Source organism: Patagioenas fasciata, chromosome 23 (assembly GCF_037038585.1).
Source record: "Patagioenas fasciata isolate bPatFas1 chromosome 23, bPatFas1.hap1, whole genome shotgun sequence".
NCBI lineage: Eukaryota > Metazoa > Chordata > Aves > Columbiformes > Columbidae > Patagioenas > Patagioenas fasciata.
In genome coordinates, this window is record NC_092542.1 from 3043926 (window position 1) to 3063067 (window position 19142).

The 19142-nt window shown below is 46.6% G+C and overlaps 1 protein-coding gene across 1 annotated transcript; it reads right to left on the reverse strand.

Annotated features, from left to right (window-relative positions):
- Positions 1-1332: 1332 nt before the first annotated feature.
- On the reverse strand, positions 1333-11254 carry GPR157 (G protein-coupled receptor 157). The gene is made up of 5 exons (XM_071798286.1): positions 10290-11254; positions 5252-5465; positions 3715-3906; positions 2859-3117; positions 1333-2155 (listed from the first exon to the last, which is right to left on the reverse strand). The coding sequence occupies exons 1-4, from the start codon at positions 10664-10666 to the stop codon at positions 2896-2898; spliced, it is 1005 nt and encodes a 334-aa protein (XP_071654387.1). The 5' UTR covers positions 10667-11254; the 3' UTR covers positions 1333-2155; positions 2859-2895.
- Between the last annotated feature and the right edge of the window lie 7888 nt (positions 11255-19142).

Consider the following 19142-nt stretch of genomic DNA (forward strand, 5'->3'; position numbering starts at 1 on the left):
CCTGCAATTTTGGGAAGGAATTGCATGTTCAGTCAAGGCAAATTCAATATCAGACACAGTCCTGAACTACAACTGGGCCTTCAAGGTGAAATAATAATTGAAGTAAGGAATTATTTGCCTGTAGGTCCATACTCTTGGTGTCATCTCTGTAACTGTTCTTCATGACGAGATAGTAGTGGCACAACCAGAAATTACTTACCATGCTCCTCTGCTTTAGCAACAGGAAGATTTATCCTTTTCTTGCAAATAGATGGTTCACAAAACACAAAATTTCTAGGTTTTAAGTAAAATAGACATTGTCCAAATCCTCCTCTACTGCAGAACCTTGGGTCACTCCTGAAGCCAGGGATCATCTGGCACAATTAGACTCGAGTCTTGGCAAGAAGACAAAAAAGGAAAGAAGGAGAACGAAATTTTGCAATGACCAACATCAGAATCAGCAGTATTGGTAAGGAACTGGTAAGTAAGCAGCAGTACTGGTAAGTAGTGTAACAGTGGTGATAGTGTGTGTACATTAGAGGTGAACTCACCAAGTTCTAACCGAGTCCTGCCTGGGGAAAGCACCTGCCCACACCAACTAGTTAAGTTTGCAGCAAATAAAAGCAGATATCCCAGATGGGAAGCATCGTGCAGCCCTCCTGTCCCTTATTCAGTTGGGAATACAACCATGGTCCAGCACCACTTATTGCACAAGGGGTCTTGGCTGCATCCAGCCCTGTGAGATGGCCAAAATTTCAGCCTATTCTGAGGAAAGTTCATTCACGGGTTGAAATCACACAACAACTTACAAAGCAATGCTCAGCCTGCCCACACCACAGGGTTTTTTTCCCCCACAATGACTTGGATTTTCTTTATATGGGCAAGTCTTGGGATGGCACCAGCTCTCCTCAACATTAGTCCCACCTACCTTACAGCCTGGCCTCGTCTGGAGAAAGTGCAATTTGTAATCTCGTGATTACACAACATCTCTAATCTCACATAACCAAGAGCCACGGCCCGTAAGGTCAACTGAGCCTGAGGGAAGCAAGACCCATGTACGCAATTCTCAGAGCTCTGTGCACAGTTCATAGCAACAGGCCAGTAAAAGTGAACTACAACAATGCACATGGGTGAACAGGTTGCTCAGACTCACGAAAGGTTTACATTTATATACATATGAAAAAAGATAGGAAGAGGATCATATCTACAAATAGGTAGGAAGGATTTGTCTCTCTGTACATGCCTTAGTCTTTAAGGTAGATGCAAAAGAAACCTGAAGGAAGATCTTGCAGCCGTTTCTCATCCAAATTCTCCAAGGTGCTGAGACCCACCACGACATGTCAGCACAACATCTTGGTAAAGAATAAAACTTTATTTGGTAAAAGTTGGAGAAAATGTCTAAAAACCAAGCAAATAAGGAGCTATAAATAAGGTAAAATACAACCTCCAAAGAGCAAACAAAAAACCACCCCTTCCCCAGCTCCAATACAACGTGCCCAAAGCAAGAACCGAGTGCAGCCTGTGCTTGAGCAGAGGACTTGTGGCGCTCAGACACCTCCTGCTGCTGGGGCGGGATGTGCTTGTGGGACACCGGGTGGCACATCCAGGGACCCTGAGCACCATCGGAGTCTGCAGAGTTCAGATTTCCCCAGGAAGCAATAAACGTGCTGCACCACAAACCCTGGTGATGACGACCCCTGACCACCAAGGGGGAGGAATAAACCATCAAGAGGAACCCTCCATCACCACCACAGAAGCAGCGTGTTTGGACACTATTGTCCGCATTCAAGTGAAGAAAAGGAGCCAGTCTGGAGCTCCCTGGAAGGCCTCATGCACCAGGACTGAAACCCATGCCCAGGACAGTCCTATTCAGCAGCTACTACAGTTTTCCTGTCACCATGATATTTGATCATCCCAGAACTCACAACACATTTGGCCTTGTCAGACAGAAAAGCAACACCCCAAACAATTCAGATGTAGAGTGCAGGGAGAAGGGAAGGAGGGAAGACCAGAGTGTCGGAGTGCAGCCAAACAGTGTCTTCCAGAGGATCCTGAGCAAAGTTCAAGACCAAAGCAGCTGGTATCTGCATGCAGCTCTTCTGCTGGCTCAGCCACTCCACTGGTGCTTTTCCCCAGGCTGCAGCTCCCTCTGTGGGACTCTGGGATGATCCCGGACCTGCTGAAAACAAAGCAGAGTTCAAATCCAGGACTGGCCCATCTTCCCGCAGCCAGGTTGGTCCTGAGCCAGGAGAACAGGCTTCTTGCTGCAGCTCAAGTGCAGGGACATCATCACCTTGCGGCAGCTGCAAACCCCCGATGGACCCATTCCTTAAAGGTACCCCAACCTCAGCCACCTTCCAAAACATCTGAGCTAAAATCCTGCAGCCCATGCCTGGCAGGAAAGAGTTCACAGTCATCTTCACAGAGAACAGAATGTGTTTTGATAATGGTTTTTTGAGGGGGTGGTTGTTTTTTCTGTGGTTTTGGTGTTTTGTTTCCCCTTAAGCCAAGTTAGTGACAATTTTGTTTCCTCTTTTTGGGGCTGGCTGCAAAGGCAGAGGAATAATTGGAGCGCTAAGTACATCTGAGCTGTGCAATAATGAGGAAATTATGTGTGCATGGTGTTTTACATCAGAAGGAGCCACTAATTCCTCTTCTTCAGCTTTCGCTGGTGTCCTGTCCTTGTGGGCCAGACAACGCTGGGCTCTGCTTCCTCATTTTACAGGTTTGAGTAACAGACGCGCAGGGAAGGCGAGCGGATCGGTTCTATAAATGGTTTCACCCCAAAGGAGCATGATGGAGAGAGCTGCTGACAGCTGTTCCCACCCACACACTGTGCATAGGAAGGGTGGGAGGTAAAACTCACGCTACATCTTTACCGAGAACAAAATCGACACCGAGATGCAACAGCCCCGGTCAGGTGCTGGAAAGCAGGGGTTTCGTCCGTTCGGGACCGGGCACATCCTTGTCTTTGTGGGGTTCTGGGCACTGCCAGGAGCTGTTTGATCTTTGCAAAGGCCAATGCAGCTCATCATAGCAGCAACAGCAAATGGAGGAAAACAACCGAGTCCGGACCACCCGCGTGCAGAGGACGAACATAATGCAGTTGGCACCTCCTTGGAACGTGTTACCGATTCCCTGCAAGGGCAAGAAGAAGAATTAACCAGTCCTGTTCCTACAGGCACCCCCAGAGGAGAGCAAACAGCGTCAGACCAGCTATAATACTGCCCGACAGCCAGCAGCTTCCACCTATGCAAGAAAAACAGCTCCAGAAAAATCAGCCTTGCACCCAACAGCAGCCCAGACGGCTGTTGTGTGCTGCTGTTTCTGTAGCCTGGTGTAGGGGAGGAGCAGGCTGAGCCCTGCAGAAGGACAGACACACACCCAGCCCTGCAGAAGGACAGACACCCAGCCCTGCAGAAGGACAGACACCCAGCCCTGCAGAAGGACAGACACCCAGCCCTGCTGGGCCGAGCCTGCTTTTCCTGCCAGCAGCCGGCGTTGCCCATCACTTTTATTGCAGTTATTCTCTGTAGCCACTAGATGCTGCTGAAATATTAATAGTTCTTGCTGAGCATCCCAGACAGGGCTTGCCAGAAGGAAGCAGATGTTTTGCAACACACATTTTTAACCAGTACGTGCTGTATCCTACAACAAAAAAGCAATATAAAGAGTAACAAAGCCTTATCTCCCTCCCGCATCCTCCTTCTGATGTATTTCCTGGCAAATACTTACATGCAGGACAACCAGGACTGAGTTTTGCACTGCAGGGGAGTTACAGAGGGTCAGAACGAATCGCACGGTGCTCCAGATGCGGAGGATGATAAAGATGATTGGGATGAGGATCAATTTCTTATCTGCTACCGAAGTTTGGGGCCGCAATGGTGCTCTTGAGAGGATGGGGCGATACTCGGAGAGATCTGCGTGCTTCCATGGGAGACAAAAACGTGAGCAAAAAGCTACACACATGGGACACTCAGCTCCAGGGATTCTTTCCAAAGCAAACTACATTTTTGCATCTTCTGGGAAGTTAAAAGTGACACGGTTATGAGCACCAGTCTTCAGCCACATTCTGCCCTTGCTAATGCAAACATTCCTGAAGCCAAGGAATAGCAAATAAAAGATATCTGGGCCTTATCAGAGTCCCACTAAAGCTTTATATTAACAAACATCATAGTTGCCGAGAAACCAGGTCACAACAATATAAAAAAAACGCGGTGCTCCACTAAATAGTTTTGCTGGTCCAGTGGCCTGGCCCCCATTGCTGCTGGCAAACACTTTGTAAATACACAGCTAAGGGTTTGGCCATGGGAAGGCCTCTCTCTCTCTCTATATATATATACGTATATGTGTATCTATATATATATGTATATGTATATATATGTGTATGTATATATATATATATACACACACACATACATGTTTGGAGCAGTCTGGCTCATTGTTCTCAAGCTACTCAAACTTTTGGCTTCTACCATGGTCACAGCCAGCAAGTTCCACATGGAATTCACAGCCACATGAACCAGTTCTTCGGTATGTTTGTGCAGAACCTGCTGCCTGATTTCTATCCCATACTGTCAGCAAATGGCTTCCATCGATTCAGACAAGCCAGCAAACCTCTCTATACCAGCACATATAGAAAAACCAGGGATCTGTGCCCTGGATCAGGGTGGTTGGAGACCTTCCTATGGCAGAAGCTACTGGGTGCACTGTGATTCCTGGATGGGGATGAGCAGCTCAACACAGCACAGAGCAGCTGCTGGGACACGATGCTGAACATCAGCATGCATCTGGTGCCTAACGCTGCAGTACCCAGACTCCCAAATGGGGCTTCATGCTGCTAGTGCAAAATAGGTATTCATAAGCAAACTATCATTAGAGATCCTAAAGCGACTGAGGTTAGATAAATCCAGATGCCAATCTCAGGCTTGGTACAAGTGGAACTGTGGAAGACTGATCAAAGCTGAATTTTGTCCTTCGCATCTTGTTTAAATTTGTACTGCAGCGCTTACATTTTGCTCATATACATCCCATAACCCCTTAAGTTTTCAAAAGGCTTTTACAATCTTCTTATGCCAAGTCACCGTGTCCCGATGCCGCGGGCGGCTCAGTCAGGTGTACCCGCCTCTCCCAGGGCTGGATGCATTTCAGCGGGATATGAAGCAATTCCTGCCTGTGTCGCTCCTAAATATGCAGCAAAACCTTCAGAGCACAGGAGGGTACAATCACAGAGGAACTCTGCAACCTAAGCTGAAAGCCGCAAAATACTCACCGCTCTATTAATGTGCTTCTTGATGAGAATGTAGAGCACCGGCAGAGTCACATAGGCCAGTATCTCCCAAACCTTCCCCGCTAACAACATCCACAAGACCCGATCCTCTGCATCCAGGTTGACCCAACACCAGCCCACGGAAACGTTGGAAGCATCGTAGCCGATCTTCTTCAGAGCCACCGCCGCCACCGTAATGCCAAGGGGGACCCCCCAGCTGAGGAGAGAACATGAAGAGCAAGGTTAAGCCAGGAACATAAAGGTTAAGCCAGGAACATTCGTTCCATCAGTGGTTTTGTTTTTAAATGGAGGTGCAGTCAATATTTTGGGAGCAAAAGGATAATTTCTGAAGGACAAAAGGCAAGTTTCTTCCTGAGGAAAAGCACTGGCAGTAACAGCAACAAAACTAAGAGAGCAAAGAGGAGCCATATTCATATAATCTGGAGCGGTGTTTTGACTTTGGCTTCTCTCTCTCGGCAGTAGAGGCAAATATAGGGAAGCATTTAGAAGAAAAATAACTGCGGTGACACATGTGAATTAAGCCGCTTAGCACCTTGGGCTGCCCACAAAAAAACCATGAGCAAGAACTGAAAAATTCCACGAGCCCAAATGTAAAAATACTCAGTCCTTTCTCGGAGCTGTTAATACCCAGGACTTTACAGGCCTGCCCCAGCCTGTGATGTGCAACTCACTAATTACTCCTCAATGGAAACACTGCCCTGCATCCAACCAAATGCATCACCTGCCCTTCCCATATTCATCCTCAGAGAAAGGTTCTGTGAATCCTAAAGAGGGACAAGCGACACTGAGTAAATGACACAAACACCTCAGCGAGTGCTCGGATTGAGGTTCCAGTGTAACCCTGCTGGTCCCTCCAGGTGCAAAGAAACCAAAGCCATCTCCACATTGCTCTCCTTACCTCCCTGGTTCACGCTTCTCTTTCACCCACAGCCTGGAGCAGCTGCAGAGAACACGAGAAGGATCTTCCTCCTAAACACGGACTCTGTAGGCAGCCAGCAGCTGCCCAGACCAGATCATCCCAAATTCCACAGCCCAGATGAAAAAATCGGAGATAATCCCATGATATGCGGTCTCAAAAATACCCCATTTTCTACTCTTAATGTCTGGGTTCACCCACTCACAAAAGTCAATATAATGCTGTAAAAAAAAAAAAATCAGAGTCAACCTTTCAGCATGTTCAGAACGCTTTGTTTCAATGTTCAGTTCAGGACAGGCAGTGCTAATCCAAGCTGGTGCTGTTATTTGAGGACAGTCCTGCTTTGGGAAGCCCTCCCCGTGCTATTATCAGAACAGGCTTTCTAAAAACATTCTGAACATTGCTACCACCACAACATTTTCTACACAACTCAAGGTTCATTGTGGTAAAGACGGTGATTTGCCTGGAAACAAGGGTTAGGGATTCAAAGAGATTCAAGTTTCTGGAAGAACTGACCACGCGAGGGTGAAGAATTCAAGAGAACTGGCGCTTCCTTAACGAAACCATGTTGAGGGACATAAGCACCAACAAGCCCTGCATCGAGAAAAAGGAACTGTATTAAAAAACTATTTTGCCTAAATAATGATCTCCACAGTGACCTGAAACTGAAAGAACTGTATGAGAAGATAAAGCCAGCTCAAACTCCTAGGTATAGACATCAAATAGAACAGTGTAAGCAGGTATAGACACGATAAGAGAGCCCACACTAGGAAATAACGGATGAGTAGGTAAGGGACTTCAAAAAAATCTTCATCTATCTAACTAGTAAAAGGAAGAATGTGGAAGAAAACTGCCACACATCAGCCAGTAATTTGCACTGAAACAGTGTATTGGATTGATTACAACGAACACCAAGGACAAAGGATTACAAGCTCAACATGAAGTTAGAAAGAATCCGGATAGTCAACAGATGTTTCAGCGAACTTCTTCATCTCCAGTTCAGTAAACTGGAAAGGAGAACTGAGACCAGTGATTTGGTTTTTCTTAAGAACCCCAAAATAACAGATTCCCAAGGACTAGAAAATATAAGTGCTTCATATCCGTCTAGAAGAACGGAGGAACAGAAGAATCAGAGTATTGTACAACCAAGGTATATGTAAAGACCAGAAAGAAAAGGATCCAAGACAATGAAGAGTTTGCGAACAGTTTGCAGTACCAAAGTACCCAAGTACTCCATGGACATGTGTGCATATATACATGCATATGCATAGTTATGAACACAATATATAAGATATATATTTATATATATATTTTGAAGTGTATATATGCTTCTAACCATCTGCATATCCTGACCATGAAATGCAAATACTTCAGAGGCTGACAGCAATTGCTATCAAAAGCAAAGCAAGAAACAATCCCAAGGTGGGTTCTGGTCCATTCCTCACCCTGAGTTTGGACCCAGTACTCTCACAGCAAAGATGATATTACCCGGCAAATGATACTTGATATTTGGAAATCCAGAACAAGTGAGGTAGACTGGAAATTCACACTCTGGATGTCAGAACTTGCACCTTATAACTACATAAATATTTTCAAAGCTAACTGTGAGCTTGCTTTCAGAGCTTGTCTGAGCTCAGCACAAGTTCAAAACAAAACCAGAGCCTGTAGTTCTCTAATGCAGCAGAAGAAGAGGTGGATGTGTTACCACACGAATGAACAAGGAACGAGCCAGTTTGACAGGTTTCACATCCAGTGTGACATCCTCATTTCCCTAAAGAGAAATTTCAGGTACCAACTTCCAACATACATTTAGACAGCTCCGCTCAGCTAAAGAACAAACAGCCTCTGGTAATACTCAACATTAAAGGAGTATTCATTCCTTCATCTACACCAACACTTGCCCCTCATGAGTAACTAACTGCTTGTGAAGAGGAAACACGCATTAAAAACTCCATCCTGCCTTGAATCCCTTCCAAAAGTGTCTCTCAGGATGACTTCACACTATGGTCACTCAATGGCTGCATTAGCAACATATAAAGCGAGGAGGTGGAAAATAATTTTAAAAGTTAAAATATATATATATGTAGATATATACACACATCCCAGGTTCTTGCCTAGACGAAAATGCTGGAAACTTCTCTTTAAATCATTAAAACATCACCCACCCTTTGCCATTTTTCCTTTTGCCCTCTCCTCCCTCACCTGCCTTCTGCAATTAATGCATGTACTCGTATCTTTTTGTAAGGGTTGCAGCATTCCTGTCCACGTGGCACGAAGGGATTTTCGGGCTAAGAGCACTGCAGAAAAGCACCGAGAAGTGTGAGGTGGAGCCATCTGCAAGCACCAGGCCCAGGATGTGATTTTATGATTGAGTGCTCAGGTAACAATAAAAGCGCAGGGAAGGAAAGGAGAGGATGTGTCACAAGGGGATGGGCAGAGAACAGGTCCTCTCTTGTTTCCTGACTTCTCATACGGATCATAAAGCAGGAGGAAGGTTTGAACACAGAACAGGAGTCATCTACAACACAGGAACCGGCAACAGATCTTTGATGAAAGCCATCTACATTACCCCTTGAACACAGCAAGTGCAGCCGATCGGTACCAAGAACAAAAGATGGCATTTATTTTGGCTATGAAGGGATGACAATAAACCTAGCAAACTCCCCCAGAGGAAGCTGCCTGGACACTCTCTTCCTCTGTTGCAAGATCACAGCAATCTTCAAGGATTTCTCCAGTTTTAAGAGTGCACAGATTACAGCCAACATTATTTCAGTGAATCTGCCTGTTTCTTTTCACACTTCGTAGCCGATGAGGCTGAGAAGCATGAAACCAGATGGAGAAGTTCCAGATAAAGATCACACAACGGTGATTAGCAGACAGGAAAATTAAGAATAGGCCAGATTTGCATCAGATCTTTGATGCAGACAGCACGCCCATGAAGAAGTCAGACTCCTTTTTCCTGTTCTTTAAGCAACACCTGGTAGTTCACTGGCACTCCATCCCCTCCATTATTCTTATAGCGCGATTCTATCCACTTGAAGCCAAATAACCCAAACTTCACTGTCTCACTGCATCTTATTTTAACTCTACCAGCATAAGCAGTCACCTGGGGCTTCCTCAGGCTGTCAGGCAATAATTAGAAGAGGTAGGGCAGGAACTGAGGTTCCTCTGATTCACACCTGGCCTTGATGTCTTTTGCTGGCCCACCTTTCCCTGGAATCAACTCTAGCTCCATCATCTCCCAAATTATGCTGTTTGAAAATATATTGACAAATTATATTGACAAATATTTGATTAAGCAACCAAAGAAAACTCACTACTTGCCCTGACTTCTTTCTTTTTTTTAAAGCAGATCATTCCCCTTATAATTAATTGCAAAAGCTTGGCAGCACAGAGGACTGAAGGATCACTGTTTTGCTCAGCACATGATTCCACAAGCTCAAATTGCATAATTAAAGCTTTTACTAAACATGATGTGGAAAATCAGCTTGCTAAATAGCAGAACTGAGACACAAAGCTACTCTGTGGTCTGTTTTGTCTTGCTCTCAATCAAACACACCAAAACAACCTTCTTTTCTAGCAGCCTCCTCGCTTGTCGGCCACATTCTTCTGTGAGTATTGAATTACAGCAACCTGCCTGGGCAAAGGGGAAGGATCTACAGACCAGGCTGACACGGGGAAATCAGGAACCCATGGAAGCAGATCCCAAACACAGGAGTTTTAGCAGCAGACAGGTATTGCAAACACAAGTTTCATGATGTTATTTATAGGAGGGAAGGGAAAGCAGAAGCCAGGATTTTCAGAGTCATTATCTCTTGCCAGAGATTTTCCTATGTGAGCTTAAGCAAAATTTAAGTTTTCTACATCTCCATTTCTTCTCTTAGGAGAGAGAAACATAAGCAGGGCTAGTTAGTTAAACGACAGCAAAATCCCCGTTTAAAAGGAACTTGAGAAGGACACGCTCTCCTCAAGAACAGAGCAGGTGACTCAAACAACCATCCAAGCGCTTCACCACGGAGCGGGACACGGTGGCCCCCGGCCGCACGGTGGGCACCCATGGGGCCCAGACCTCCTGCTCCCGCGGGGACACGGGACAGCACCCACCTCACGGCGTGGAAGCAGCACAGCAAGCCTGTGCCCGTGGGCGAGCCCCTCACAATGGTGATGTAGAGGTAGAGGGCAATGGCCATGGTCCAGAAGAAGGAGCTGGTGTTGGAGAAGGTGGACAGGGCGCCCTGCAGCACGCAGTCCCACGAGGTCCTGTCGAAGTCCTGCAGCACCCCATAGAAGTAAGAGAGGGCTGAGAGGAGATCTGCCAGCGACAGGTAGAGCAGGAGCTGGCGGGGACGAGTCCGCAGCTCCGGCCACAGCGCATGGGTGCAAACCAGGAGGCTGGAACCCAGGAAGGAAAGCACGCAGGACAGCAGCACCACCACCCGCTCCGAGGCGTACAGCTGGGTGGGGGGCAGAGGCCCCGGCATGCCGGCGGACGGGGACAAGGACACGGCAGCGGTCCCGGCAGCGAAGCGGCGAGGGAGGGAGAGCCAGGCGGGGGGTGGACAGACAGACACCCGCTGCGGGGAAGGGAAGGGATGACAGGGCAGGAGCGAGGCGGGGCAGAGCCCGGAGCCGGCGGAGCAATGCGGGGCTACGGGAGCCCGGCCCGGCCCGCCCCGTCATGTGAGCCCGGCCCCCCCGGCACGGCTCCCCGGAGGAAATCCCGGCGGCTGCCCGGGGCTTGGAGCCGCTCCCGCCGGGGCGCTCGGAGCGAACCTGCGGCGTCCCCCACCGCCCGGAAACTTCTTTCTTTACATTTAAAACAAACAACCCAACCCGCCGTGATCACCTGGTGCAACGGGACAGAAGGAGCCGATTCAGCAATAAAAGCGCTTTTTTTAAACTGTTGTCTCCCAAAAGGCACAGCTGACACCTTCCCCGAGGAGAGGGCACAGCTCCCAGCCTGCCCGGCCAGAACTGCGTGTCCCGGCATTCGCAGAACTGCCAGGACACAGCGGGTCAGACACCAGGAGCAGAGATCACCCGGCCAGCAAAGCCTCCCCGGCTCCGTCACCCTCCCCAGGTGACACCCACGTTATCTTTACTTTCCACATGCTTTACTTTGAAACACGCCAGCACTGACTCTTGCAGCATCCCTGTGAAGCAGAAAACGATGAGCAGACACAACCCAGTATTCGCTATCATACGGTAGGAAAGTGCTTTCCCCTCTCTCTTCAAAGAATTTGCAAGTCAAAAGCTTGTCCTCCTTTGCTTCCAACTTGCCTGATACTTCAGGGGCTTCCGCACAGACAACTGGGTCCTTGTACCTTTGATGTGGATTGAGATGTGCTGAGTTTCCTAAGGACGTTGTTATTGTTTCAGGTGTCTTGTTCTTTTACACCAGTTAACCATTTCCCAGCTCCCTGGCCATGAGGGATCCCTGCTGAACCCAGTTTTCAACGAGGTTTATTCTGCCCTGTACAACCAGGTGCTTTATTCCCCATCCAAGCTGTGCTCAGCACCCTGAAGCCATCTTAACACACCCTACAAAACACATCTGACAAACATCTTTCAAACCCCCGTATTGTTCAGTGTTTGCATATCACTTCCAGGCATGGCGCCCTTTCAGTTTCACACTCCCACCTCCCACACTGAGAAAGGGTTCTTCTCGACATTTTACATCACTCCTTTTGATCAGTCTTTAGAACACGCAATTTTACAACTACGTATAGTTGTAACTAGTATTTGAATGAACTCTAGTTTTACACTATTGCTACTCCTTAACTTTTAACTAAAAAATGCCTACTGCCTTTCATTTTCTTGACATCTGCACGTGCAAGACATCCCCCACCCAGCATCTCAGTGACATTCCTGTCATCCTGATATTGTTACCTTCTAATTGCAGGGTAGCGGTGCAGCTGTCTCTGCCCAGACACACATTCCTACCTTCAGTCCCATGGAATCTGCAGCTGTCCGGAGAACAGAAATATGTGAAAACTGCGCAGAGATACATGACAGCTCAAAGGCGTGTGTAGCTCGGAGGAGAGAGACGTAAAAATCTAAGCCATTAGCTTATTGTAAAGCAACATACAAACTTAAAATTCTCCTTGGAGAATTTCACCTTCAGATGCTCTTAAAGCACAGGGCACTATTTCACATCACAGCTTCAGAGCATACACATGCAAAGAAGACTCAGCACCATTTATAGCTGCTTGTTCCCGGTACCCAGCCAAGAGAACCCAAGCTCCCTTTACCGCATCCACTTTAAGGCCACAGACACAATTACAACAGAATAACCTCGCTCCACTGCTGGCATAACCAGCCATCCTCACAAGAGGTCACTGCTGTTCCAGGCAGGGATATTTGTCCTGCTCTAACAGGTGCTTCTCCACCACGTCTCCATCTCTGCTGAAGGCAGGTAGCTCCGGCACCAACAGATGGACCTTGGTCACCTTTTGCCACCCCTGCATCATGCCCACAGCTGAGATTGATATAGTTTCAAGTAGGAGCCTGGGAAAAAATTGAGAGTCCAGTTTCATCACACCCATTTAAATAAAGTAGATGTGTACAGAAATAATAAATAACCAGAAAAAAAAAAATCAGCCGTTAGAGTCTCAGCTTAGGCAAAACCCCTTTAATGGTTCAGTTTTCAAATCACCATACATTTCCTCTCGAGAAAGTCGGTACAACTGTTTCTTGAACTCATTGGCTTCTCAGGGCTCAGCCTGGGGGCAATAAGACCCCCAACTTCTACCCCCTTCTCTAGGAATGTAAAATTAAAACACATCGTGCAAAACGTTTCACTGGTGCAGATCTGCATGGCCTGGCTACTCCCATATAAAATGCCGTGTATAAGAGAAGATCTACCCGAAAGGTAACAAACCTGATTCTCTGGAAACATAAACCTAACTCTGGAATTGTAACATGATAGAAAAAGCCAGAGAGCAGCTTTACCAGTACCCGAGCTCTTCATTTCCAGGAGAACCAGACCATTTTTCTAAGCCACCACCCGATCCCTGGGTTCACTGCAAGGCAGCCGGGGCAGCCGTTCAGAGCAGGATCCTGAGAGAGGCAAAAATCCTGTTTGTCCTTTGTTGCTCTTTCTAGCATGTGACAGAAATCTACATTTCTAGCAGCCCCGGTGCAGATTAAGGCCCTAATCCTTGACTTCATTAACCCCATCTATTCTGTTTTGGATAGACACTAGTACAGACAGCTTTCCATATAGCATTAATGAAAGAGACCTCGGGCTGCTCAAGAAATCCAAAATCATCACCAACGGCCTTCACGACGATTTCTCAGTAGCTGCCCCTTCCAGACAACAACTTCTTCAAATAGATTTAGAAGAATTGAGCAAAAAATCCACAAGAAAATACATTCCTTATGCATCTACTAAGAACACCGGGCAACAAGACAGTTAAATACATTCAGACACTGTAGCTAAGTCTCATGGCTTTTCTTCTCAGAAAAATGATTTTTGGAGATTTGAAAGGGTTTATTTGGCAAACACAGGGGTCAAGACAGCTCTGTAACAAGAACAACGAGGTACTGCCATGTCAACTAGGAGGAATCTGGCATTGACACGTGAGGGTCACACTGGATGTCCGGTGTAGTGGGATCATTTTACACATGGAGAACAGACTTTCTAGAAGCAGAACTGAAATATATTGAACCAGCCAATACAGTAATTTGAAGCTATAAAGAATATGTACAAAGCAAAGCTTCATAGTTTTATGACTATGCTAGGCCCTCCGGAATTTACAAATGCTGCCTGAATTCCTATTTTATTTTGATTATGCAAGACCTTCTCTGCTGCTGCCACTTCTAGATTAATACCCACCCTTATTCTGCTTCCCCTGCCTCTGTTGTTCAGCATCCCACAGAAATACGCCCTCCCAGGCAGACAGGGCTCCTTTCAGCATCTGACGACTAATTCTGGCGTGTGAGCTGCTGCTCCGACCTGGCTCCTCATGATCCTTGGGAGACTGAAATATGCAGTCCCCTTATCATCTTCAACCAGACCAACATGACAGGCAACTGCTAAGAGTAACAAATTTCCAGCTGTTGGCAGGCTTGCCATTGGGATAGAACGGCCCCGAGGCAAGCGCGACAGTGTAAAACCTGCTGGATTTATGCAGCCTTCCGTGTCCCATCACCAGTGCACCAGGACCACAGAGCACGTGTACACAACCGCTGAAAGAGAAAACACTCATCACCTACCCCAGAGCACTGTACCGGATCCATTTAGCAAACCCAATGGCTTTGCTTTCATCAAGGAGAGATGCCTCGTCATTTTAGGCAGTTTTCCACTAGCAGCAAAAATGTCTACTCAGGCTGCATAGATCACACAAGAACTCAAGCCAGGAGCTCTCAGAAAAGCCACAAGCAATGAGTATTTTTTGCAGGCAGAATGTAGTTACACCGCTGGATTCAAGCCAGCACAATCAATGTATTGAAGTGTGCCCCAAGTGTTGTGATAGTTTTCCATTTCAAATTTAAATTAGGAGTTTAACATGGGCTACATGTGAGAAACAGTGACTACAGGCGAGTTGCTCCCACACTAGGCTCAAAGCCAAGTTCACCTGTCATTACCAGCCTGAGGTTGAAGCTCAGATGAATCCTTCCTAAAAACAGCCCCTTCTCCCAATATTGAGTGTTGCAATATTGCAGCGTTACTAACAATATTTTACTCCCGGGAAGATGCGTGTGGGAAGGACAAAGAAAAAGCAAAGTAACTTGCAACGTGTTTATCTTCTCTTTTCTTCGTCTCTTGTCTCTGATGCAGTGATCAAGCATCCCGTGGCGTTTCTCACGTTACCCCTGTGCTCCACCAGACACCCCAGTGCCACACGCACACCTGGGCAGCATCCCAGCCTGCATCCCCATCCGCCTCTCAAGCCACAGAGATCTGAGGCAGGCCCAACAATGTGCAGCACTTCTAGGGCAGTATACTTGCTGATTGCTTCCTTGACTATTGCTCACAACAACCAGCTAAGACACTGCCAAAGAAACACTCACAGCTGGCATCGCGCAAGGAGGGAGGTTAGGACAGGTTGTTCGAGCTCATCCTTTCTTCTCATTCACCGAAGGCAAGAGGCTGGGGACAAACAAAGACTCCGTGAAGCAACAGCAGCAGTTCTAAAGAAAACAGCTTTCAAGCAAGAGGAGGCTTAAAACCATAAATTGACAGTTACCCTGCCCCTCACCCCCAGTCTTAGTTAAGGCCTCTGGGAATTACAAATATTAACAACATAAACCCAGCTTACTTGTCTGCAATCGTATTTATCGCAGAGAGTTCCCACGTTTCACACAACAGCACTCAAGCAAGAGAGTGGAACAATAAAGTGTTTCCAGATGCTTAACAGTTTAAGATACAAAACTTTTCAGCTCCTGGGGGGTTCACTTGACTGCACAGCTCTGCTCTCAGGTCACACATATGACATGTTAGAAAGAGAACTCACTTGCAATACAACCATCTGCAAAACAAATGAAAAAGGGAGCAATACTTATTTATACTAAAGCCATTTGAGTTTCTTATTATACAGGGGGAATAACCTGAGATGCACAAGACTGGGTGTTATCTGGCACTCCTGCAATCCTCAGTTCCTGGAAACACATGAACATGTAAGACAACCTTCAGGGCAAAGCAATTCCTTAACCCTTGCATCACAGCCTCACAAGCAGGTTATCACTCAGGGGGCCTCTTGTGCAACATATGTGTGTAAAGGTGAAACACGCTGCATGGCTAGAAGCTCACTGGCTTTCTTCAGCCTTTAATTTCTCTCACTGATGCCCTACTAACACTATATCTGTATATTCTGCCCTCGCTCCTAATGCACCAGGTTACAAGTTCGAAAACACAGGAATTTGATTAGTGTTTGGATAGCAAGACAGAGAGAGCTAAGGCTCAACTTTCTTGCTCTCACTCTGTTTTGGTCACATTCAAATTATATTTTTGATCATCCAATAAGTATCAGAAACCTGCCATTCTGCAAAGAAGGGCACAAGCACCAAATGAAAGAACTGAAACACTTCAAACTGAAAAGCAGATGTTAAAATTCCCACCTCCTGGCTATCAGAGCCTTCAGAATGGCCAGAATTTGGGTGCGTATGTCTTTTCAAAGGGCATATAGAAACCCAAGACAAACCTGTTTGGTTTATTGCAAGAGTCATGAGATAAAGTTCAGTGGTTTCTATTGTAGAGGATGACAATGCTGGTGATGGAAAAAGCTCGTGCCCTCTATGTAATATCAAAGGAGACTGACAGAGGTGAAGAGCTGTAACTGCACGTCCATCAAACCAGCACAGCAGAGAACAATAATACGCACCAGGCACAGCGATAACAGAACAAGGTTCCATCCCTGCGTCCCAGGAGACAGCACCCATTAATTAACAAATCACTTCTTGACCGTAACCTTCTCACCTGAGGAAAATAAAAAAGCAAACAATTCCAAGACATCAAAAGTCAAGACCTGACAACAGCACCCACCTTCTTGCCCTGAAAATGTGGCCCAATCTGGAACCAGCCGTCTTGTTTAAACAATGACCTCATCATCCCTCCAGCATTTCCCATCAGGATCAGAACAAACCAGAGTATCTCAAAGGCAATTAACAGGTCAGGGACAAGCACAACTATAAGAGAGCAAAACAATCTGGTACAGAAGAGCGAGATACCATAATACTTCATCTTTCATCCTCCTCTGGGGCACACGGGACTGCAGAATTGCTGTTTCGGGAACTGCAAAACTCTCCTTTGAGTCACCAAAAATTAAGCATGACAAGGCCAGGGAAAAGATGTTTTGGGGAACAAGCTTATATCTACGCAGCAGGATAGTGATCCTACCTTTCATATTTCAAACCATTTTAGCTCCGCTCTGCTGTTTGCTACCTAGTGCCTTAGGAAAGGAGGTAACTGTTAAACACTCTGGGGGAACACGGGGCAGCAAAACCAGCCTTGTATTCAGGCCTCGCAGGAAGGGCAGCCCAAAAAAACCCATGCCCAACACCCAGAGTAGAAAAGAGGGAGTGCCACATGCCACATCAGCACCGCTCAACCGCACGCAAGGCAACATTCTGCTCCAGGGAATTGTCTACAAGGAATCAGCCGATACAGAAATCTCTTCTCTAAAACCAGCCGGTGGGTGTGAAAGACGGGAATCCTCTCCTGTTATGGAAATACGGCATTCCAAGAACGGTAAAAAGCCCTGCCAGGTAAGATCTGCAGCAATCATTTTGTCATCGCTGAAATATGTGATACCATGAGCCTCATTGAATTAGGCACATTGATTTCAAGTTCATTGCCAGCACTGTGTCATCCTCCTATTGTCAACAAGTGGAGTTTAAGCCGACTTAGTCACAAGCCTTGAGCTGGCACCCGAAGAATTACAGTGAAACTGGTGGGTGAAGCTCAGCAACAGGAGAACGTTTGAACAAAAAAAATGATGAAATGACAGTTTTCACACTTCAGAAAGATTTAGGTTGGAAGAGACTCCTGGATAGTTCAACTTCAAAAGTAGATGGAGATGCTCCATGCCTTTTATACGGGCTGTTTTAGTCAACCCTATTTCTAAACCACAGAATTAGGAGGAATGTCTAGCTGAGTCCAGTGTGTTTGCTAGGATGAACTGGCATCATAAAGAAAAATCACCTTAAAGCTGTGCCAAAGCACTAGTGGTGGTGGCAGAGCAAATTCTCTCCTTTCTCCCAAAGAAGGTGTCAGTTTTCCCTATTATGAACCTTCAGGTAGGAGACAAAGTGTCTTGCCTCTCCAAATACAGTCAGTTTTCCTGACTCATAACCTTACAGACAGGCTTCCCTTTTTACGATAAGAATACATTTCATAAATTCTCACTTTGATTTGGTACAGCTCCTATGATTCGTGGATCCTGGGGTTTGGGTTAGTCTCTCCAAAAATGTCCACACTTGTGCTGTATTATCCCATGTTCTACTGCAAATCCTGCGATATGCTACCAAATCAACCAGAAAATGGTTCTAGGCTGTGACTCTTAGCAATGCTTATTGTTATTATCATATTTCTCCCGTCACTTTCCTCTCTTCCCTAGAGCATCCTAATTCCCCAAACACAGGACAAGCTGCTTAACAGCCCCTGTTCACCTTTTATTATTAGTCAGAAACTCTCTTTATGAGAGGTATTGCCATGACCCCAGATAGGAAAGATATACAGCCATTTCTTACGGTTCTGTGGTAGCAGATGATGCTGCTGGCATTGGTACCCAAGTCCACCTCAGCTCCCAGGTGACCCCATCTTCTCGCTGCTGGACCCGATGTACCCCAGGTGAGGTGAGCGGAGGCTCCGGAGAGGTGCAGACACCTGTTCCGTGATTCAGACTCCCTGCAAACCCAGACAGTTCCGGCTTGCTTGGTACAGCTACGACTCCACCCCACGTCCCGCCAGCCTCACCGCTAATAAGGAAACGGGACAATACCTCTGCAGTGAGTCACGAGCACAACTGAGAGCACAGATAGCACAAGCAATTTGTTTCTGTAAAACACCATGAGACAGGTAAAAATCGTGCTTAAAACTCCACTTGTTGACAATGACGGGGAAAAAGTTAGAGTTGTAGTTTGAGATCGGTTAGCATTTTGAACCGTAGGACGGCCGCGTTCCTAACCCGACTGATTTTCAGCTAGTGGCTCAGCTCAGAGGGACACAGCCATCCGGGTAACAGGCTATTTTCGGCTTATTGCAGGTGACAAGTGAAAAAGCAGCAGCAGTTTCGTAGCCCTGGGATCATGTTGCAGCTGGAAGCCAGATCTGCTCTCAGTAGCTTCTTTCCAGCAGCTTTCCTGCGCTGCAGGAAGCACAAAAGCTCCCAGATCTAACAGGGAAAATTCAGGAAGGAGTTCACGTTATTACATTACTGAGATCTGCAGGACAGCTATGTCTGTCACTGTCACCTACTCCAAGAAATACTGACACAAAAACTCCATAAAACATGG